This window comes from Anas platyrhynchos, chromosome 15 (assembly GCF_047663525.1).
Source record: "Anas platyrhynchos isolate ZD024472 breed Pekin duck chromosome 15, IASCAAS_PekinDuck_T2T, whole genome shotgun sequence".
In the NCBI taxonomy this organism is placed as follows: Eukaryota; Metazoa; Chordata; class Aves; order Anseriformes; family Anatidae; genus Anas; species Anas platyrhynchos.
Genome location: NC_092601.1, coordinates 5,677,386 through 5,701,064, shown reverse-complemented (window position 1 = coordinate 5,701,064; position 23,679 = coordinate 5,677,386). Strand labels below are relative to the sequence as shown.

The 23,679-nt window shown below is 35.8% G+C and overlaps 1 protein-coding gene across 40 annotated transcripts in view; it reads right to left on the bottom strand.

Moving 5' to 3' along the window:
- RBFOX1 (RNA binding fox-1 homolog 1) overlaps positions 1–23,679 on the bottom strand; it is an 895,957-nt gene that overhangs the window by 76,525 nt on the left and 795,753 nt on the right. For 34 of the 40 annotated variants that reach the window (XM_038186799.2, XM_072023682.1, XM_072023681.1 and 31 more), the window contains 2 exons: positions 19,025–19,078; positions 319–399 (listed from right to left, as the gene is read on the bottom strand). In XM_038186799.2, the coding sequence (XP_038042727.1) occupies positions 319–399; positions 19,025–19,078 (135 nt within the window). The remainder of the gene's footprint in view (positions 1–318; positions 400–19,024; positions 19,079–23,679) is intronic. The other 6 variants (XM_072023700.1, XM_038186821.2, XM_072023697.1 and 3 more) reach the window with 1 other exon arrangement.

The window sequence follows — 23,679 nt, the reverse complement described above, 5'->3', positions numbered from 1 at the left end:
ACCAAGAAGGAAAAAGAAATACAACTTCATCTTCCACAGAAAACACAGAGTATACAACAGTACTGGAAAAATAAATCAAAACAGTTTTACTGTAGACCTTTTGACCAGTGCAGTGTAGAACAGGCCTTTTATTTTTTTAAATAAAATAGAGTTTGCGAATAAAGATGCAAGTAAAATGAATTATCTGTTAACATTACTTACCACATTTACCTTAACAAAAGCTATTGAGAAAATTGACAATTTTATGGGGCTTTATTCACATTAATGTGCTTTATTTTTTCACAAAACAGAAAAAAAATAGCCATAACACTAGCTTACTTGTGGATGTGTATACTAGTGAACTGGGGGCACTGTACACGGGAGATCCCTCCTGGTTTGCCTGGCACAGCAGCACCCTGCCTACAAGAAAGAGAGAGAGAGTGGTATCTGGTTTTGGAACACTTCAACTAAACCTCAGTTTTTATCTTAAAACAGAAATAAAGCCATAACTGAAGCAGTGCAGTGAAGGGGCCCTTTATGTCCTTTGACTTCAAAACAAAAAGAGCCCCCAGTAAACACATATAATTGTACATTGAAAAAAGCAAAACACAGACATCCCCCCAAATCCAAATACTCTTTTTATCACATGGGCAAGCTGGTGCAAACTCTGAGCATCTACAGCATGCACCAGTCCCTCACCCTGCTGCAGGTGCTCTCTCCCTCTCTGCCCTGCATCTCTGGAGCAGAAGCTGCCTAATTAGCTAATTAGCTTGTGCAAAGCTCCTACTCCCATCACACAGCGACTAAATTCTCATCTCTCTAACTTCAGCTGAAATGAGAGACTACTTAAGCTAACACAGCAGATAAATCCGAACACAAAGCTTACATATACAGATATTAGGTCAAGTACGATCTGAGTTACATTGCTTAAATTAACACTGATGTGAGAGAAATCACACCATTATTAGTACATGTGGAGATTTGAGTATTTTTTGCTTGAATGAGAAATACATAAGCATATATTATGTTCCAGTATATGAGGATTATAAACCAAACAAAATAAATTAAACCATCATTCCCCCCCCCCCCAAATAAAAGTAAAAATAATTTTAAACAGTGCTTAACATTTTTCATTTTTAAGAAATCACTGAAGTTTAGGATTGTTTCCTGGTTTTTTAATAAATGTAAATCCAATGCCTTACTGCTTCATCCTCTTTCTCTGTAGTTATATTTTAACATTCTTAGAGTAATACAGATTTTACATTGAACAGAAGGAGAAACAGCTATACTTTTACACTAGGGAAAAACCTTCTCCACTTTAGGAATGCAGTCCAGCAGGAAGAGCAGGCTGTGACACGTATGTTTTTGCAAATATACGTGTATATACAATTGTATACACACATACAACATATATATACACTGACATACTTCAAGTTGTCAGAATTTATGAATCACAGATTTTGAAATATATTTACCTGAAAATTTGTGAGACATTAACAGAAGACATGTATTGCCTTATAAGCAAAGTAACTCAACAGAACCGAATCAAACAAAAATTTGGAAGGATGTTATGTTAATTATGTTAATGGAAGGATTGTAATGTTAATTACAAATGGTAGGTATGATTTCCATACAAAATTTGCCTATCTAACGAGAGCAATCCTCAATTTACATGTAGTTAACACACCTGAGTTATTTCAAAAAAAAAAAAAAGTTTTGTTTTGTTTTGTTTTAAGAAAATCTCTATCATTAACCATTTCTTTAATTATCAGCTGTCAGTTGAGGTGGAAATATAGCAAATACTGAAAGAAAATAACTATTGTAATTTATTAAATTACAATTTTGCTAAGTCTGTGAGAGCTGGAAATCTCATGAAATATTGTGCTTCCAAACTCCTCAGTCCATAGCATATCCTTCATTAATGGGCTTTGGCAATGCTTGATTTTATTTTCAGCCATCCGCTATTAATCAAAAAGGTAAAACAAGTTTTTAGTTTGTTTCTTGTTGGGTGGGAGTTGTTTTTCTTTTGATTGGTTGTTTTTTAACTTAAGACAGATCTGTCTATATTTCTGGAAGCTCTTAAATAAAGGAAATTCAGATACCAATGGCAAGCATCATTTTCAGGATAGTAGATAAACAATAGGATCCATCAACAAATTTGACAGTAGGAATATGTACATTGGAATGTGGATGTCTTTAAAACCATATAGATGCTTCAAAATTTGTGCTACTACAGAAGCCTGAAAATGTAAGATGATGGTATAAATGAGTTCATCCAGCTGAGTGAAATAAGAAAAGGAATTATTACAAACAGTACTTTTCATCATGTTTTATGAATAAATTATGTATAATTTCATGTATACTTGGTAAATACATAAAACTAAAGGTTTTCAAAAATTGAAAATTATAGTTAATCAACATAAATACTAGATATTTTTCAATGGTATGCAGCTAGAGATTTTACTAATTTTTGCAGTTAAAATCCTTATTACAGTTTTTCTGATTTCATCTCACACAAGTTTTGTTACTCTAGTCTTCTTATTTCTAATGAAAGTACTTCAAAAGGGATGCTCTTTGAATCCATATGATTACAGTGTATTCATTTTGTTGCATAGAGCTTTCTAATGGCATTTTGACATTCTGCCTTTGAATTTGTACACAAAATTAACATCTAACTCACTATTATTAGATATTTGGGGAAAATATGGAACTTTCTAATTTTTGTAAGAAAAGGTTTCTTCTGAAACTCATTTTGTTATTAAAAATATTTAAATTGTAATTAGTAGAACTGGGTAAAGATTGGACTATTTTCAGTGAACTCTTCTGTAGAATGATCAGAATATTAAAACTATCTTTAAATTCCCTAATGGAATAAAAATATATATATTATTTTCCACCTGGAATGTTAAACTGTACCATGATAGAATAAAGATTTTTTTAAGACGTTTTAAATATAAAGTGATTAATATTTCTCTTCAAACTGTAATTTAATTATATCATGAATCTGAGGAGCTTCAAAAAATTACAGTCATGCAAGAGTTCATACTTAATTCTACCATCCCTTCTGTACCAGCATGCTTAAGGCTGATATTTTCTCATTAAGAACCATCTGCAATCTGCATGCTTTTTTTTTTTTTTTTTTTTTTTTCCCCTCTAATATGAGCATTTACATATTTGGTCACAGAAGATATGTGACCAAATATAGGATTTTGGAGATTATCAACTGAAAGCCTCTCCCAACTCCTTCTGTCAAAAGGATCAGAAAAAATTAGCATACATATTTGAAGAGTGGATTCACTACAGGCACACCAGGTGCCTCCTAGGAGAGCTTCAGACAGACCAGTGGCAGAAGGAAGCTGAGGCAGCCGTGCTGCTAGGTGTAACGGGAGCAGCACAGTCTGCTGGGGCTGAGCAAGGCCGTGGGTTATCCTGCATGCAGCAGGCAGCTGTGCTGCAGCAGGGCATATTGTCAGTAGACAATAAGCCTGCAAAGAACCCACTGGTTCGCCACTCATCCATGGCTTAAGGGCTGGCAGGATGCACAAAACCGTATTTTTCAAGCTCAAAAAATATTCCCACTCATACTTCTTTTCCTGCAATGTTTTCTCCTACAGCCTAAGATCAGAAATATAATGTTTGATTATTTTTTGTTGTTGTTGTTGCTGAAGCACTATTATTTTTAAGTAAATAATTACTCAAAAGTGTCTAAGAGAGTAAGGAAAATTATGTGAAAATTAATATTGCTAAGATGTTAAAATTCAGCCCCCAATCATCCAATATATTTGACTAAAAGTATTTTTCTATTTTTTTCTACTTTCAAAAATATGCCTTCTTGTGCATAGTTTGCATTTACATGGCTTACATAAATTAATTTGTAAAGCATAACCATAAATGCCAATGTATTAGTGATGACCCACAAGTTACTCACTGGTTCATACAAAAAATATGAAAAAGTTCATTGTATTTCTTAAATACTTAGAGGTGGCTACATTAACAATGGAAGGACTTTCTAGTAAATTATAAATGATTTTCTATCCTGTCAAAAATAACTAACTGGAACCATTGGGTAGCCAGAACTACAGACAGCTTTAAAATAAAGATCTGGAATAAGCTTAAAAGAATTTGCACAACTAGTTGAGTCTCTTTGGCATCCTTTGAGGAAGTATAAATTGAAACAAGATTTTCAGAAGAAAAAATTCAAACCATTATTTAAAATTATGCTGCTGAAGCAAAATTAATAGTGGTAGAGCCTTGGGACTAGCTGTCTTTTGTCACAGAAAGTAGATAGAACTTTCAGAAACCTTCACTAACAGAACTGTACAAAGTTGATATACCATTATATACCATTATTAAGAACCCCAGTTTACAATGAAGCACCTGCCAGCATAGTTGTCTTCAGAACCTTTGCTCCCATGCAAAAAGTTTCCTGTTTACAGTACTTTTATTTATTGTCCAAGATCTTTGGGGATTTACAAAAGTGAAGAGAATGGAGGTTGCACTTCATTACACTCCAGGGCAATAAATTATAACAACCTTAGTGTAAGCACATAAGCATTTTTGGTGACAGAATAAAGCCAATATCCAGGACTGGTCCCCATTGGGTATTAGTGCACAGGTGGATATAGAAACAAAGGAGGTTACTATATACAAGGAGATTTTGTGGAGATTAAATCACTCTAATCCATTCTGCACTCAGCTTGCCAGGTAAAGAAGCTCTTCTTTATTATATTTATTCTACTATGTTACCAATAGGAGGTTGTTACTGCTTTTAGCAACCAAGTACCAGGTCATACATTCTACAGTATTACTTACAGGTAAAATGAAATGAAATAAATAAAATAAAATAAAATAAAATAAAATAAAATAAAATAAAATAAAATAAAATAAAATAAAAGCAGGAAAGTAAATAAAAGCTAAGAAGAATATTTGCATCAGCAATTGTTATTTTATTTTCCCCTTTCTTCCAATACAGCTGTATGGTATATAGACCGATTTTCTTTCTGTTAGTTCTCTTTAATTTTTATCACCGTTCTTTGTACCTGTTACAACAAGAATTATACTCTTGTTGGTTTGTATATATAAATGGTTCAGAATTTGTATATGACCTATTAGCAGCAATTTTTACCAATCTCCTTTGTTTGCTGAGGGCATTGTTAAATGAATGAGTTGCTTGATTACTGGAGGAACATAGGTGTCAGGAATGTAAACATGCTTCACAGAATCATCTAGGTTGGAGGAGATCTCCAAGATCACCTAGTCCAACCTCTGACCTAACACTAACAAGTCCTCCATTAAACCGTATCACTAAGTGCTACATCTAAACATCTTTTAAAGACCTCCAGGGTTGGTGACTCCACCACTTCCCTGGGCAGCCCATTCCAATGCCTAATAACCCTTTTCGTAAAGAAGTTTTTCCTAATAGCCAACCTAAACTTTCCCTGGCACAACTATGTCTACTGTTCCTATCCTCTCAACTTATGTTCCATATACAACATATTAAGAAAACTATGAGGCTGAATTTCTCATGAACATGTCAGGAAGTTTGCTAGTGTACCAACAATCCTCATAAACAATCCATGTCAGCTCTTGATTTGCATCTCAAGAATGTAATATAATAATCACCTTTCCAGACAGAATTAGTATTACTTCTGTTGTGGTCTGAAATACTGTTTTATGATGTGTCATTTCAAATGTGCTCAGAAATATATGAGAAACACCTAATTAAAAGGCCACTGTTGTACATTAATACTGTATTGTATATAATAATAATATTGTCCATCTGACTGGGGAATCCACGGAGAACCTCCAACTTTGATGCATACTATTTGGTAAGTGTTAGCTTAGCCCTTCATTATCAGTAGTCAAACTTAGTATGCTTTTAAGTATGTTAACAAAAAAAAGTGCTTCTTGATTGCCACTTGGGACCTTTCTGTGAACTGAATATTCCTCTTTTGGTTTAAACACAACCATGGCTGTATTGATTACATTAAATACCTCCATCTATTATTAACGAGGAATAAACTAATAGAATCCAAAAATACACACCTCCTTTAACCCTTTCTTCCGGTATGTCAAAAATATAAATAAAAATGATCTTTAATTTCCTCAAAGTTATCTATGGATTTTCTCTTATACAAGAAAACTGAATGGCAGGGAGGAGAATGTAAAGCAGTTAATGTTCAAAGGTGAGTTCTGTAAGTCCAGATCAGTATCTATATTGCCTTCTGAAAGCTAACCTGAAATACATTCAGTTACTGAATAACCTATGCATACTTGCCTTCTGATAAGTTTCACGCAGAAAAATAAGAATCTGTACATTCTCTTATATTTATGCAATAAGTCCTTGATCCATATATAACCTTATATAGGTTCCTCATATAGGTTATTAAAAACAGGGGAAAAAAGGCGGGAGGGGGAGGGGGTAGGGGTTTTCAAAGACATGTTATGGGATCTCCTCCTCAAAAAATCTGTTTAACTTTCCTTCCATAACTTTTCTGAGCATAGTGCATGGGTTTGTTTGTTTGTTTTTAATTATTATTTATTACCATCTCTTAGAGTGTCACCAAAACACTCAATAAAACTTGGCAGTGACTCAGAGAACAGCAATGCATGTTGCAATCATCATTTGTAAGCTATCCTTCCAATTACTCTTTGCTTTGGGGAAATAGGCCTCTTTCTCCTGTTACATATGTGCATTGTCTGGTATATTAAGTCATGCATTGGGTTTAGAAGGTTTCTATATCATCTAAGGGAAAAGCAGATGAGCAACCAAGTTTGCAGCTCTGGTAAAAGTTTTGTGTGAGGTCCATTCTCTCTTCCTTCTGTAACTCATACTCAATCTAGCAAGGTGCTTCAGGACCTCTCTCTCCAGGATCTGCCATACCATACACAACTGGTCAGATTGCTTACCAGTATGTACTGCAGTGACTTGGACTGGGAAAGTCATTGTGCACGGCACAATAGAAGTGCAGATTCCTGTGCAAATTCTTTTCAGCTCTGCTCCCATGTCAAGATCCTTTTCCAGCCCTGACAACATCATGAGTTGCTTTAAAGCTTGACCTACTTCATCAGTGAAAAGCTGAAAGATACATGAATTACCAAGGCACTAAAATTCACCAGGATTGCCTTGAGAGGAATACATTATTCATGCAGATTCCCAAATTTTGTGAACATGAAAAAGACATTACAAAAAGGTAATGCAGTGTTTCCAAACTTTCCAAATGAAGTATGTGACAATAACTGTTTTTAGTGGTAACTTTAGGCTCTGCCATGGTTCTCTTGGTCTGTGGCAAAGTAATGCCAACTTAAAAACAAATACTGACTTGTTTCTATTTTAATTTCATGACAGTCTTACCACAGATGAGCTGTATTTTGTGCAAACAATTTTTGTAATTTTTCTGCTCACAATATAAAGCAATTGCAATAAACTGCTCTCCCCAAATATAGTAAAAAAAATAAAAATTAAAAAAAATAATAAAAAAGTTAATCAACCATACACATTCCTTGTATTGTAACCAAAAAGAAAATACCATGTCACACAAAGTCAGCTGCTGCTTATACCAAAATACCTAGGAAGGGTGGAGAGTTTCCCTATGCTTGTTAGATAATTTTTATAATTGGCATCCACCTGTAAATACTTATATACTGTCACCAAAAAAAATCTAAAACTGGAAATAAGCTGTGTAATCATGTAAAAAATAGTGGTAGCGCTGTCAGTACTGCCCATAAGTGTAACTTTCCTGCAATGTTTACTGCATTTATATGTACCTGAATACACATTCATATACACATATATATGTAACTGACATTAACTGGTATTCACTATGATCATATACAGAGAAATGTGTCCCACTGAAGTTGTTCATGACCTTTGAAAATCGAATCGGTGTTCCTAATCTTTCTAGTTCCTCCTAGCAGACTAACATATATGTATGATAGTTACTCTTGGTTCATTTAACTTGATCTTGGCTCACTTGCAACTTCGAGAAAAACAAAAAAACAAACAAACAAAAACAAACAAAAAATCCCCCAAGATATTCTACAGTATAAATATAAACTGAGCTGGTATATCAATTTTGAAACAGAATGATTGGGAATATAAAACGCACTTATATTCAGCTGATAACTAAAATGGGCCACATTCGTACATCTGCCTGATGAATAAGGGCTGCAGTATAAATAGAATCACAAATAAATGAAACTGGAGTTCTGCTCAAATACAAACACTACAGTTTCCATACCCTTTCATCTTGTGTCAAGATGCTATTTTCTGTGTAAATTACCTATTTCAGTAAATCAATAAAACAGAAATGCAAATTTAATGCAATTAGATGCAGAGATGCATACTACTAATTTCTTAGTTCCAATGGGTGCTGGTTTTAACTTAGAAATAAAAATCTACTCTGAATGACCAGCTCTATCTGAGAGTATAAAAGCAAAAACTGAATCATCATGTATAATCTTGGTTTTTGTTATTTAGTTCTTCTCTAGCCAATTCAGATTCCACAACTTCATGAGCATAAAAGAAACATTACAAAAAGCAATGCAATGTTTCCAAACTTTCCAAAACATTCACTTTCACTAGAATCAGTTCTATGGTGGGAGATATTCCCCAAACAATTTTCACAAAGAAAATTTGACAGAGCAGATATTGTGTCCCATTCTAAAACACAGCTTTGTCTAAGCTACCTCCAAAGATAAATAAACAAATGAGATCTCAGTATTTTTAAACTTCTTCTCAGTAAGTATTATGAAATTCAATTCCAATGTTAATGTATTGGGGATTCTATAATCCAGTGCCCCAAAATGAGAAGAAAATGTAGAAGAGGAAACAGAAGACATTAGCTGTATGTTTGGAATACAATCCAACAAATCTTAAACTGCTTTAGCATTAATTTGCAAATGCAATCAAGGTTTAAAACACATCTGAGTTTTCCACTCTACTTAACTATATTATCTTTACATTTCATATATTGCTTTATTACTTTACACTTGAGAATAGTTTGTCTGTCTGACTACCAACCCTAATTCTTGGATCCTTCTTTGTTACTCGTCTAATCAGATTCATTTATTCCTCTGATTCTCATTAATTTGCAACCTTATCTAACATTACAAATATTGCACTCAGTCCTGAACAAAGTGTTTTAGTGATTACCTTGTAGGTTGTCTTAAATTTTCCTCTGAGAGATATTTAAGGCAGTGCTTCTCCCACATAGCCCTATCTGGTATTTGAATCACAGTCTCAAGTTTTATTTCATAAGACAACCACCAAGTATACTGAAGCTTAGACTTCAGGTTCAGACAAAGCACACAAAGGCTAACTCTGCATTTTCAAGTAACTAGTGAGACAGTAGCAGCAGCCATAATAAACAACTGGTTTATATCCAATCCCTAAACCTACATCACACAGTCTGGAGGATTTACTTAGGGATAGTTTTAGCTTTGTCCCCTGAAGCAGATAACCCCATCATACATGGTTCAAAGCAGTCCAAAAGCCAGTCTGGTTCAAATGTTTATATCCCCTTCACGGGACACATGACAGCAAGCACACGGAGCTTCCAATGCAGTTTCTTGCAATCTGAATCTATTTCACCTGTACCACACCTGCTTTGCAAACTTGAACCCAAAATGTGTCAAGCAGGCATAATTCTCATATTTACCTCAAAATCATGCTAATGCTCCAAACAACAATATTAACAGGAGGAGGCCAGGAAAACGTTTTAAAAAAGAAAGTATCAGTATAATGTTTATAATTAGATAGTTTTAGGATGCCAGCATATTTCTTTAATATTTTTGGTCTAATCAGAAAGCCACAGAATGCATTTTTGCTAACCACCAGAATGACAAGAATGACACTTACTTAAAAAAAGTCCAAGCATTATTTTCTTCTCAAAACATTAGGAAAAAAAATCACTAGGGGGGCAGGGTCCTCCTAGTTACCAACTATCTGCAGCTCAGGGACTTAAGCCCAAAGCAGTTTCTGTGAATCTTACAGAAGAACAGTATCTTACTTGATTAAAAACAAAACAAAACAAAATAAAATAAAAACATTCAAGACATACAGGAGGAAGTGATGTTATGCCATGTACACCATTCATTCATTTCTGGAATTCTTTACTATTCTTCTATGTATTAATTTCTGCAGGTTTTCTCCATCCCAGAATAACCAATGTGACAATTCTTTACTCTTCCTCCCTGACTCAGCTTTGTGTTTTGCACCCATGCCAGCTCTATTGACTTCCGGCACTGCTTTGTCTTCTTCAAGTATTCTACATCTACATACTGTAACTACTGATATGATTTCTAGAAAAATCTTCAGCATCAGGGATCTGGATTGTCACTGGAGAATCAAATACAGCTGCTAATACTTCACTATAGTGGTGATGCAGCAGTAATTTAGACCAACCAACTCCAATTCCATTGACTCCAAGTAGAAAGATAGGGTCAGTGTGGTTTTGCTGTGTAATCACATAACCAAATAAGACCAGCTGAAACAGAGTATCTCAGTAGTAAGTCAGACTGATTTGCAGAAAACTCAAGACTGCATCTCAACAGGACTTTACCAACAATCGAAGAAATCCAAACCCACCCCTCTCCCCAAACACCTCCTTTCCCATTTTGAAAGAATTCCAACTTTCAGCAAACATGCAGTTCATGTTTTTCAGATCCTATTCGTGCACAAGTTCATCGTCATACAGTATCAAATGATACCTCTATACCACACTGTGGTCAAACTTACACAACCTTTATACTGAAGAAGCTGAAACTCCTTAAACATTATCTGCTGTTATAAAGCTCTATCTACAACTCACAATTTACCATGAAATAATCAAGTGTATGCAATTTCCATTAGAGATCACATAAGAACAATATCAAAGCCGACCTCCTGTATACTGGATTTTTAAATATGCATCCACATTGAAGGAACATTTTTTAAAGGGTAATACTGACAGTATCAGTGATTTTCTTTTTAAAATTTAGACTTCAATTCAATGTTAAATCTATGTCAATTATGTTGTTTCAGATTTAAATTTTTAACGAATTAATTTAGTTAATCTTTCAAAAAATAACAGTCATTGGCATTATTCTTTGCATAATCCTTGTTTAGTTTCTGTAATGGTAGACATTTTAATGAAAATCTCATTATACTGCAGCATAAGGCATAATTAATTCTCAAAGATTTTTTTTATGCGTAAAAAGCTAGTACAGATGCTGCTGAATTCCATTTTCTAGTGACTTTATTAATTTTTCATAAACCAGTATATATAACGGCTTCTAACAGCTCCATAGAAATTTCAGAAATGCATTAAGTGTCACCACTGGTGTTAAACTAACTACGATTATATCATTTATATGATTGTACTTTAACATTATGTTTTTTAAAACAACAGTTACAGATTTGTGTTATGCTTTGAACAGGAACATCTCTATATAATTAATGGATGGGATATTAAATAATAATTATGTCATTTTACTGTATTTAGAAAATTACTTAAACTGTTTAGCTAATAATTTTGACAATATGTTTATTTGAAAAAATCTGCCAAAATCTGCCATTTACTCATTGGCTAAGTTCAAATCTAAGCATATATAATTAATTATAAAGTGAATTAATATATATATTGATAAACAGCCAAGTTTCACCTGCTTTACAGATATGGTACAGTGAACTTTTACCCTAGGGTCTAGAATTGCCGGGCAATCATATGATTCAGCTTCACAAATTCCAAATACTTTCAATAAAAAGTATTTCTAGGGCGTTATATAACAGTCATTTAAATTCAAAGAGAAACACTAGAAAGATTAAATGAATCCCAGGTGCTTTTACACTCCAGAAATGGATGCGTTAAGACACTGACAAAGAGAATAAGCATTAGCAAATATACAAAAATCCCCTCTTCCCCTGGGTTCTTATTTAAGTGCATGTTTATATATATTCTACTATGGTATTTCTTTATTTCTTAATTAAAAATAGCATCATATTTCAAAAGTTAAAACAAACGTGTAAAAGGAAATTTGTTACAAAATCTGCTTCTTGAAGGATACTGCTAGCTTCCAAGTTGACAGCATGCTAAGAAGTCCCAGGCATTCAAAACTCTCTTTGCTTTGACTGTATTCAGTTCTGGCCTATCAACAGTCCTGGCTATTGGGGGAGATCCCACTTGACTGGCGGCTAGCAAACGTGACGCTCATCTACAAGAAGGGCCGGAGGACTGACCTGGGAAACTATAGGCCTGTCAGTTTGACCTCAGTGCCGGGGAAGCACATGGAGAACATTATCTTGAGAGTCATCATGCGGCACTTGCAGGTCAAGCAGGTGATCAGGCCCAGTCAGCATGGGTTTATGGAAGGCAGGTCCTGCTTGACGAACCTGATCTCCCTCTATGACAAAGTGATGCGCTGGGTGGATGAGAGAAAGGCTGTGGATGTAGTCTACCTTGACTTCAGCAAGGCATTTGATACCGTCTCCCACAGCATTCTCCTCAAGAAACTGGCTGCTCTTGGCTTGGACTGGCGTACGCTTCGTTGGGTTAGAAACTGGATGGATAGCCAGGCCCAAAGAGTCGTGGTAAATGGAGCCAAGTCCAGTTGGAGGCCAGTCACTAGTGGCGTTCCCCAGGGCTCGGTGCTGGGGCCGGTCCTCTTTAATATCTTCATCGATGATCTGGATGAGGGCATTGAGTGCACCCTCAGTAAGCTCGCAGATGACACCAAGCTAGGTGCGTGTGTCGATCTGCTTGAAGGTAGGAAGGCTCTGCAGGAGGATCTGGATAGGCTGTACCGACGGGCTGAGGTCAACTGCATGAAGTTCAACAAGGCCAAGTGCCGGGTCCTGCATCTGGGGCACAACAACCCCAAGCAGAGCTACAGGCTGGGAGATGAGTGGTTGGAAAGCTGCCAGGCAGAGAAGGACCTGGGAGTGATGGTGAATAGTCAGCTGAATATGAGCCAGCAGTGTGCTCAGGTGGCCAAGAAGGCAAACAGCATCCTGGCTTGCATAAGAAACAGTGTGGCCAGCAGGGCTAGGGAAGTGATTGTTCCCCTGTACTCGGCTCTGGTGAGGCCACACCTCGATTACTGTGTTCAGTTTTGGGCCCCTCGCTACAAGAAGGACATCGAGGTGCTTGAGCGAGTCCAGAGAAGGGCGACGAAGCTGGTGAGGGGCCTGGAGAACAAGTCCTATGAGGAGCGGATGAAGGAGCTGGGCTTGTTCAGCCTGGAGAAAAGGAGGCTCGGAGGTGACCTTATTGCTCTCTACAGGTACCTCAAAGGAGGCTGTAGCGAGGTGGGGTTTGGTCTGTTCTCCCACATGCCTGGTGATAGGACGAGGGGGAATGGGCTAAAGTTGCACCAGGGGAGTTTTAGGTTGGATCTTAGGAAGAACTTCTTTACCGAAAGGGTTGTTAGACACTGGAACAGGCTGCCCAGGGAGGTGGTGGAGTCACCATCCCTGGAAGTCTTTAAAAGACGTTTAGATGTAGAGCTTAGGGATATGGTTTAGTGGGGACTGTTAGTGTTAGGTCAGAGGTTGGACTTGATGATCTTGAGGTCTCTTCCATCCTAGAAATTCTGTGATTCTGTGACTGTTAGTGTTAGGTCAGAGGTTGGACTCGATGATCTTGAGGTCTCTTCTAACCTAGAAATTCTGTGATTCTGTGTATTATACATAAATAGTCAAAAGCGCAAGCTCTTCTCCTTTCTTACATTTTAACTGATGGAGATTTTTTTTCTAGCCACCTGGGAACAATATATACTAACTATTAATGAAACTGGATGTCTACCCTAGCCCTCACTGGGTTCAGACTATTTACAAAGTGAATACAACTACTCAAATTGAGCTAATGGAAGAAAAGTAACTATTAAGAAAGAGCTGAACTAACACAAGATGAATACTGAAACAATGGCATGAACTGCTGAGATTAAGGGCATCTCTCCGATGAGGAAAGGCAGAGAGAGCTGTGACTGTTCAGCCTGGAGAAGAGAAGGCTCAGGTGAATCTTATCAACATGCACAAATATCTGAAAGGAGACTGTAAAGAAGACAGAGCAAGGCTCATTTCAGTGGTACCCAATGACAATACGAGTGGCAACGAGCACAGGCTGAAACACCGGGGTTGCATCTGAATGCCAGGAAACACTCTTTTTACTATGAGGATGACTAGGATGAGAGGTTTGTGAGTCCTGGGGATACTGAAAAGCTGTCTGGACATGGTACTGAGCAGCCTGCTTTAAGTGACTTGCCTTGAACAGGAGGGTTCGACCACATGACCCTTCTAACCTCAGCCATTCTGTGAAGCTGTCAACAGATAAAGTATCATTATAGTATCTTATATTTATCTATGTAGGATGACTAGCTGTTGAAGAACATCTAGCACTTCTTGACTATTCACAAAAAAACTGTATGTAATTAGCTGCTTAAGTAAAAGGAGGATGGGATCTCTGTAAGCTGTGCACTATGACCTATAGTGGTTCTTTTCCCATTAATCTTAAGTCATTTCTTTCTCCACTGCCAAACAAAAGTTTTGAAATAGCAGATTGTTTGTTAGTTATGACTGTAGTTTATATATATATATATATATATATATATATATATATATTTATTTATTTATTTATTTTTCCTGTGGACACTGTGGACACTGTACTCCAAAAGAACATTCACTAGATTACCAGGTCATTCCCGTAACATATTTTGCCCCAACTTCACATACTGGAACTGTCAAAAAGAAGCCTATTCACTAGCTCTGATCCCTAAAATATATTTCTGCCTCATGCAAGAAAAAAGACTTTTCTAATGGCCTTACTATGTCTCAAGTTACCTGCACTAAAGGATCTGTTGTAGTAATATAAATGTAATGATATTCTACATTCTACTAAGGAGAGTGCTTAATAATTGCTCAATAATTCATCATATGAAACAACAACAAACAAACAAAACAACAACAACAAAAAACATAAGCAGCAATAGCCACTTCATTTTCATACTGCCCAAGGCTGAAATAACGTCTAGCTATTAAGCATAAAATATACACAATTCGAGAACAAATAAACAGGTAAAATTCATGTTATCATGCCACACCAGAAATAAAGAATGTAACAACATACTCCAAAAGTACCATAATACTCATATTAATGAAACCAATCTGCATATCTGTCTTCTGTCAATCACAGATGAACAAACATCTGTGTGAGAGTGGACTTACGCTTAACATAGCAAAATTATGTTTCACTATGGGATGGATTTAAAATTGGATGGATACACAAAAAAAAATAAAATAAAATAAAAAAATGCCCCAGTTTATATGAAGACCTTGTGAGATGAATAACACACTACTTCTTACAAATATACTCATTAGAACCTGCCTGAAAACTTGATAAAACAGTTAAAAAAAGATACGCTGAAATGAAATGATAACTTCATTAAACATCTATTTCTCATAAGGATGAAAAACACCTTATGTAGTATCCTTTTACTATTTAAGGAAAATATAGAAGAATATTTGGAGGTACAGCAAATTAAAAAAAAAAATCTATCATGTTTATATTGCAAAGTGGAATTCTGCAAAATGTTGAAATGAGAAAAATCACTGTCCTTTTGTTTTCTATGAAATGCCATTTTAGGATACTCCAGCGGACCTGGGGAAGGGCTGGAGGTGTGCCAGTGATCTACCCACTTGCACACTTGCAGTCAGCAGCTATTAAGGAGTATTAAGGCCACTGAGTTTTAACATCAGCTTTCAAATGGCACTTTAAGAACATGCCACTGTCAATCCCCATTAATGCACGATGTGAATGTCCGTATTCTTGGAGTGTTCTGCTTTACTATAACATGGCCATTTTGAAGATAGAAAAAGTCTTAGAAGGGCTACTCAGGAAGAAAACTCAATAGTATTTTTATAAACAAACTTTTTTTTTTTTTCCCATTACCCAAGTAATAGTTTACTTACATTGTGCTTGTTGTGTATCTTCCATTTATCTTATAGTCTCCATTTTTATCTGTCATGCCTCAATAAAGGTTTTTTTTTTTTTTTTTGCAGAAGTGTACACTCAGAAAAAAAGCAGAGCTATAACAATCATGTCATTGGTCCTACTGTTTACCATTATCTTCAAGGTTTTAGAGTTGATTTACATTGCGTTCCTCCCTATTTGACTTTAATTGCCTGCTTCATGTTGTCAGGACATAACTATATCTTAGATTTGCATTGCATTAGGGGATCTCTTCCTTTCTCTATTGATCTTGTCTTATGGAGTAATTTAACTCAATTCTAATTTTCTATTGCATGTGGGGTGCTCTCTATCCAAGGAAGTGAGTTATGTGTATTCAAGTGGTGCATCTTATGAATCTTGTTAAGCTTTACTGCCTTATAGCTCGCACTGATGGAATATTTAATCACAGAAATGAGTTGGCAGATATGATGTACAATACGGGTAAGTCTTGCGGCGTGTGTCTTCACCGGCAATTGAGAAACGGTTGAATTTGCCATTCATCAGTGCCATCCTGACAGCTTTGTATAACCTTCTGGTGTTTGTTTGTTTTGTCGTTGTTTTTGTTTTGTTTTGTTTACTTATTCCTGAAGATTAAAAGTACTTTAAATCAATGGTTTCTCTGCAAATGTATCATCTTTACTTCAGAAACGGCCAAATTTTTCATCATTTATTAGAGCTAAAGGAATTTCTTGCACTGACTATGAAATAGTTGGCGTCACTTCAAAATGGCAGTGCTAGAGACAATAATTAAAACAAATAACTAGAACTTTGTCTTAAAATCACATTTCTAATTTTATAATCTTCAAAAGAGCAATTGCTTTTTCTCCAGGTAAGGTGGGTGGACACAGAAGTAGAGATATGCCACAGCATTCTATTATGGCATACAAGAAGTGCATTGGTCTTTTACTATCTCATTTTATAACGACTTTAAGAGATTTGCACAGCGACAGAGCTTTTTTTTTTTTTTTAAAAAAAAGCAATTGCTTAAAAGAAGGTTTAAATGCCTGTGATACGAAATAAATTTTTAGTCAATTCTGAAAATATACATTTGAGGTGCATATAAAAAAATGCCTGAATATGTAAACAGAAAAAAAAATCTGAAATATATTAAGTATCTCGATAGAATTTTCTGCATAGGTGTGGTGGAGTACATACCATAATTCATAAAATTGAATTAATACTTTTCTAATGGTAATTAAAGATTCTCATTAAGAAGGGCAAACACCTCCCTTGTGTTGGCAATAAAAATGCATTTGGGACTTTAGGAGGTTATACAAAAAAAAAAAATCAATAACCTGCCATTTTATAATTAAAATTAAAAATAAATGTTAGGAAAAATCCAGTAAATTAAGAAAATTACCTTCAGGAGAGATTGAAAATATTGATTTTAATTTACAAACTATGTGAACTCTTCATGCCCTACTTCATGAGACAATTATAAGTCAGATTGTTAATTCTGCATGCGTATTAGAAAATTGATTACTGTACTGTGGGAATATTATTACATTTGTCATTAACAAAAAGTCATTTATATAAAATGACTAATAACTCTGACTTTCTAATTTATGCAGGTTCAGGTTTGGTTCACTACCTACTCAAACGAGATCAATGTTAAATTCCTGTTTTCAGTGTAGACATACATCAAGAAAGGTAATAAATTCTGCCTACACTAAATATCACAATTCCTTGAATACCAGTATTTTTACTATCCTGATGCCACTTTAAATACACAATTTGGATCATTTTTATCTCTTTAGTAAATGACACTGGAGGTATTACAGGCAGCTTCATTAAATTAATTATCAGTTTGTAACAGTAGTCCTATAAAACAATTTTTCTCTCTTCAACTAACCAAACATTTTCAGCCTTGTCCAGTGAAGACTTGAATATCTCCAAGAATGGAGATTCCCTAGCATCTGTAGGCAACCTCTTTCCATGTTTAACTACCACTACTGAAAAATGTTTCCCTAACATGTTTAAAACTTCCCTTGTTTCAACTTGTTGTAAAGAACATATTTAACAATTAATTATTTATTTTTCATTACCTAAATATCCGACGGTGGATATTTTTGTTTTTTAAAACATAAATATTTTTATCCAGTATACACACACACACATAGAAACAACTGAAAAAAAAAAAGATCCAAATAAAACTGATAATTTCCCAGAGATTCCCAGGAAACTCATGAAAGTTTATATAAACTCATGGAAGCATATAATAAGAAAGGTGGACAACTTTGTTACCTATTAGAAACATTTGGAGTTACAGTTATTATTTCTTCCTTAGATTTAAATTATTAACTCTATTGTATATGGCTTTTTTGGACTTGCTAGTGATTATGTTTATAGACCGGGTTCAAGTTCTTCTAAAATCAGCTCAGTTTTGGAGTGCAAACGCTTTCAGTGATGCTGCTATAGCATACTTAGAAACTGTTGCTAGCAATGGAAAAAGGAAAAAGTTTCATCAACTCCAAATTGTACCCACAATCAGAACCATCTCAATGATCTAGAGATAATGCAGGTTACAAATACAAAATTTTTAAAGTCTGAGTAACTAAATATAAAATTTAAAGAAAAATGTTCAAGAAAAATTATGAATGCAGTTACTCTATACATTTGTGTGTATATATGTACATGTATATATAAAATATAAACTTACAGATAGATTTTTTTTATTGGTCAATATGTTTAAATAATTCTAGGAGCAAAGCAACTAAAAATAGAATAAAATAAAATATAAAATCGAATGTAATACCGTGATATTGCAGTATACTCCATATTTTACTATCTATTTTCCAATAAAATATATTCATTTATCTTCTACATAAACTTTGGGATTCCCAGGTAACTGTTAAAACCTTCATCATAAATCTGTAAATGACTGGCAGAACATGAATTAACGTGAATTAAACGTGAATTAAACAAAGAAACCAAACTTCACACCAAATATATGATTTGTACTTCTACATGTTGAAAAAAAAAATCACAAAAAACAAACAACAACAACACCAAAAACACATTAAAATAAAACGCAGCATAGACAACTATAGTTTAATCCTTACCTGCATAGAATTCTGGACTATAAACTGCACCAACAACTGGATTTAATTTCCAGCCTGCAGCAAACATAAAAACATAAACGAGTTAATATTACAATTAATGATAATAATAACATGATGTTTTTTCTTCAATTTTTGTACGGAGATATACACATAGAATGGCTCTACAAAAGGTCATCTTCATGGAAATTTTACAGGTGTCTTTACTGATCTTTATTATCAGAACATTCTGATTCTGAAGTATGGAAGTAAGCAAGGAAACAAATTCTCTGGTCATGACTGTACTGCAAGTAGCACTGGAGCAAATTATTAGGTGAATCAGCCTGGCTGCAATGCAGTTAAAAAGAACTTACTACCCACATTTCTGGAATTAAATCAGAATTAGTTCAGGTATCATGTAGTACTCTAGAGTAGATCTATTCTCTTTCATTGCTTTAAGTCTCTGCTTACAAGCCAGTGAGGCCAAAACAGTTCATTTACTGGACATTTACTTCTGATAAGCATGTGTCAGTGTAAATTACACAACAATAAAATCATCTGAGCATTTTTATTCAACTCTGAACTCTGAAGAAAAAAAAAAAAAGTGTAGACACTGAACAGGAAAGGTATTTGTGACAGGAAAGATATTTGTGCACCCCCTGTAATCCCAGTCAAATTCCAGGGCCACTTTTTTTTCCACATCACATTTGTGCTTCAGACTGTCTGAAGTACAAAAGTACTTCAGATAAGTACAAGCTTTTTCTTAGTGTTTAAACAACTATATAAACTGCTAAGAATGAAAAATTAGGGGTTTTCAAAAGCACATTTTACCAGAGTAGTGGGAAGCATTGTTTGTAAATGGGAATAAATAAAAATGCAAGCTAAATTCAAGAACTATAGTACTTCAAATAGAATTATAGTACTTCAAATAGATTCAAAACAAAATACAATCAAGGCATTGAAGCAAAGCTTTTCAAAATCAAGAATGGCCAAGATTGGGAGAATTTAAATGCAAACAGTATTGAGGCTTGTTTCTGCCTTGGCCAATAAAGACTGAAAAAAATCTAACACAAAATCTCGATAGTAACACAAAAGAAAGCTACTCCTAGCCTTAAAAATACTGTCATCTCTATCTGATACTGTACTGGGTTTACATGGAAAGGTTTTAGTAGCAGCGGCTGTAGGAGTGGCCTCTGTGAGAAGAGTCCAGCAGCTTCCCCACTGTTAGGTGAGGGCCGGCTCCAAAAGGATACGTTGCTTGCCACAACCAGGCCATGAGCAACAGTGATTGGGCCTCTGGGAGAGCAGACCCAAGAAAGGGGAAAAACAAGCAAGCAAGCAAACAAATGCTGTGCTACAGCAGGTGGGAGAGAGGGGTGAGGAAAGGCAAGAGAACCAGCCTTCCAGACACCCGGGCAGTGCAGCAGTAGGGCAGGCAGTGCTCCAGGCATGCAGCAGCAGTTCCCGGGTGGCCTGTAGACAGGCCCCTGGTGGAGCAGGCTGTCCCCCTGCACCCATGGGTCCCACATGGAGCAGATCTCCATGCTGCAGCCCGTGGAGGAGCCCTGGTGGAGCAGGTGGATGTGGCCTAGAGGAGGCTGTGGCCCATGGAGAGCCCCTGCAGGTGCAGGCCCTGGGCTGGAGCTGCAGCCCATGCAGGAGCAGGGGGTCTGGGAGGAGCTGCCACCTGTAGGGGACCCATGTTGGAGCAGTTTGCTCCTGATGGATGGACTTCATGGTACTGACTCATGCGGGAGCAGTTGTTGAAGAGCTGCTGCCTGTGGGCAGCCCCCGCAGAATCTGTTCGGGAAGGATGGCATCCCGTGGGAAGGACCCTGCATGGAGCAGGGGAAGAGAGTGACCAAGAAGGAGCAGTGGAGACAAAGTGTCTGACCGCAGCCCCCATTCTCTGTTCCCCTGTGCTGCTCAGGGGGAGGAAGTAGAAGAGGGTGGATGGAGGAATGTATTTTTATTTTTTGTTTTGTTTTGTTTATTAATTACTCACGATTTTAGCTTTTTAGTAATAGGTAAACAAAAAAAATAATCTCCCTATGCCGAGTCAGTTTGGCCTCCAATGATAATTGTTGAGTGATCTGTCAATATCTCAAGCCTTGAGATCTTTTCATACCATTTTCTCCCACTTTTTCTTTGAAGTTGGGGAGTGAGAGTGTATGTGGTGGAGCTTGGCTGTCCAGCTGAAGAAAACCACCACAGATACATGCTACCTGATTATGAGTAAGTAACTGTTCTTGAAAAACATGAAACATGATACATGTAGGTGTTCTTGAAACACAGCTCATTAATAATCTCAGAGTAAGGCACAGCACCATATGCAGTTTGCTCCACAGGAGTAACTGTGTTTGCTATATGCACGTAAAAGACAACTGCAGAAGCTGGAAAATGGCATTCCTTCTGAAAGTATCACAGGATTTTTACTTCACCCCTCAATTTCAAGTACTACAGGATTGTATATAGGAATGTCATGGTAAAACAAATACTCTTAGCCAAATTTTGTCTGATAGAAAATCATCCAAACAGTGAGGCTTTCAATATATATATTTTCAAAATAGATTAGTGAATATTTAGTATTTCAAATTCATTGTGTCCTCAAAGATCGCTCACTGATGCTGCCTGAAATGAATGATTGCACCGAATTACACGTGCAGACTTTTGCTGTCAAACAAGCTGACAGATACCTCTCAGCTTTTTAGATATACTCGCAGTGCCACAATTTTCCTGAGAGAAAGAATAAGATCCTGGAAGAAACGGTTTACTCTTCACAGCTGAAAGTCATGTTCATATTTCAGTTCCTTACCTCTCTCACACTGATGGCTGTATCATCTAACTTTTTGAAGCTTGTACAGGAAATACATTCATTGTGAAAATAACAGCAATTAAACTTAACTTTATCTTGTCAGCTACAAATGTGCTGGCCCATAACTGTGTGGGTTAATCAATCAAGAGAGCAACTGCAGCTGGAGGAAGCTAATTCTCTGCAGTGATTGTTATTTTGTGCATTTCTCTTACTGTCACAATTTCCCCCTCAAGTTGAAACTATAAAAGTTCAAAAAAAAACAACCACAAAAACAAATAATACATCTTCGTGCCCCCAAAAAACCCACCTTATATAGTCATCTAAAAAAAAATACACATTAAACCTGCTAAAGGAGAGGAAATAATTACGTGTTGTACAGCAGAAAAAGCTTTGATAGAAAGTGGGACACAGCAACGTAGAAAGAATTATTTTCGTTTCACAGGGGAGACAAGCATGTGTTGCCTGAGGAATGCATTTGTGGGAAAGAAGTCCTATGATACCGAATGCTTTCTTTGTGTTTGCAAACAAAATAAGGAGGGAATATAACTGTGGTAATAGTCACTAGCTCCAATTTTGAATCTAAGTTTAGATCAACTGAAGGCTCAAATTCAAGATTCTGCAAGTATAACCTTTGAAATATTCCTTTACTGATCTCTGTTTCACGCTCCTCATTCATGCTGAGGTTCTCTCAATGTACTTGTACATAATTCTCAATTCTACAGGATAGGCTGGAACATTAAAAATGTCTCAGAAGTATTTTTGCCAGCAAGTAGAACTCTTGACACTGAATTAATTCACAATGAAAAAGCAGTTCTATCTTCAGAGCACATGAAGACAGCCATCAAAATCATTTTGTCTGAGAATAAACTCAGTTTATCAACTGCTCATTTCAGGAGTTGTCCAAAGTCACTGGCAAGCTTATTTATTTCAAAAACAACTAGTACATAAGAGCAAGCCACTTATCTGAATTAACCTGCTTATATCAAAAAGAACAAAAAATCTACTGAGTTTTGCAATCATATTTACAATGTGAGCCCTGTTATCAAGCAATCAGCAGTATCCAGGAAAGAAAGACAGAACAGAGTGTATCTTATTGTGTACCTTATTTTTAAATTACAATAAGCATTAGGGCCTCATATGTTTTTATCTAACACAGCATTTGTCTGCCTGGATATGTGTTCCATACTTGCCAATAACATGTCAGTCCCCACATACACTTTGAAAAATCAAGCCACATGTTAATGAAGAAGTGGTTCAAAAGAGGTAGATATGTATAAACAAAAATTTTCTAGCTGCCTGTCTCAGAAGTATCGTTCAAATGCTAACAGGCTCATAGAAGAATTAAAATAATAATAGTAATAATAATCTTTATGTTTTATTGAAAAGACAGAACCTTTACTTTAGACAAGAATAATATTTAATAATCAGCTGTAGCACTGGTTAATTCCTGACAAAAAGATAAAGAACTAGAATCTCAAAAGACAGGGTAACTAGTCATAGAAACACCAATTAAGCTAAGTGAAACACGTTACACTTCATTCTGTGTTGATTGCAGTGACTGTGCTATAAGAACATGATTCCATTTGTGTTTTTACTTAAGGGGACCCCAGACATTAAAAAAAGTTAGAATAAGTAAACAAATAAATCAACGTTTATGAACTACAACCAGAGTTTGTCTTGGTAGATCCCTGTCAAAAGGGAAAAGAACATCCTGCACGCAAAACCTTGGATATATGGATTCACAAACAAATGCTAATTTTTTTACACTCAGGAGGATGATTCATACTTTTACTGAGATCCAGTCCAGATAGAACAGGTTGGAAAATGACAGACATAAAATACTTCAAGTGGGAAACACTTAACA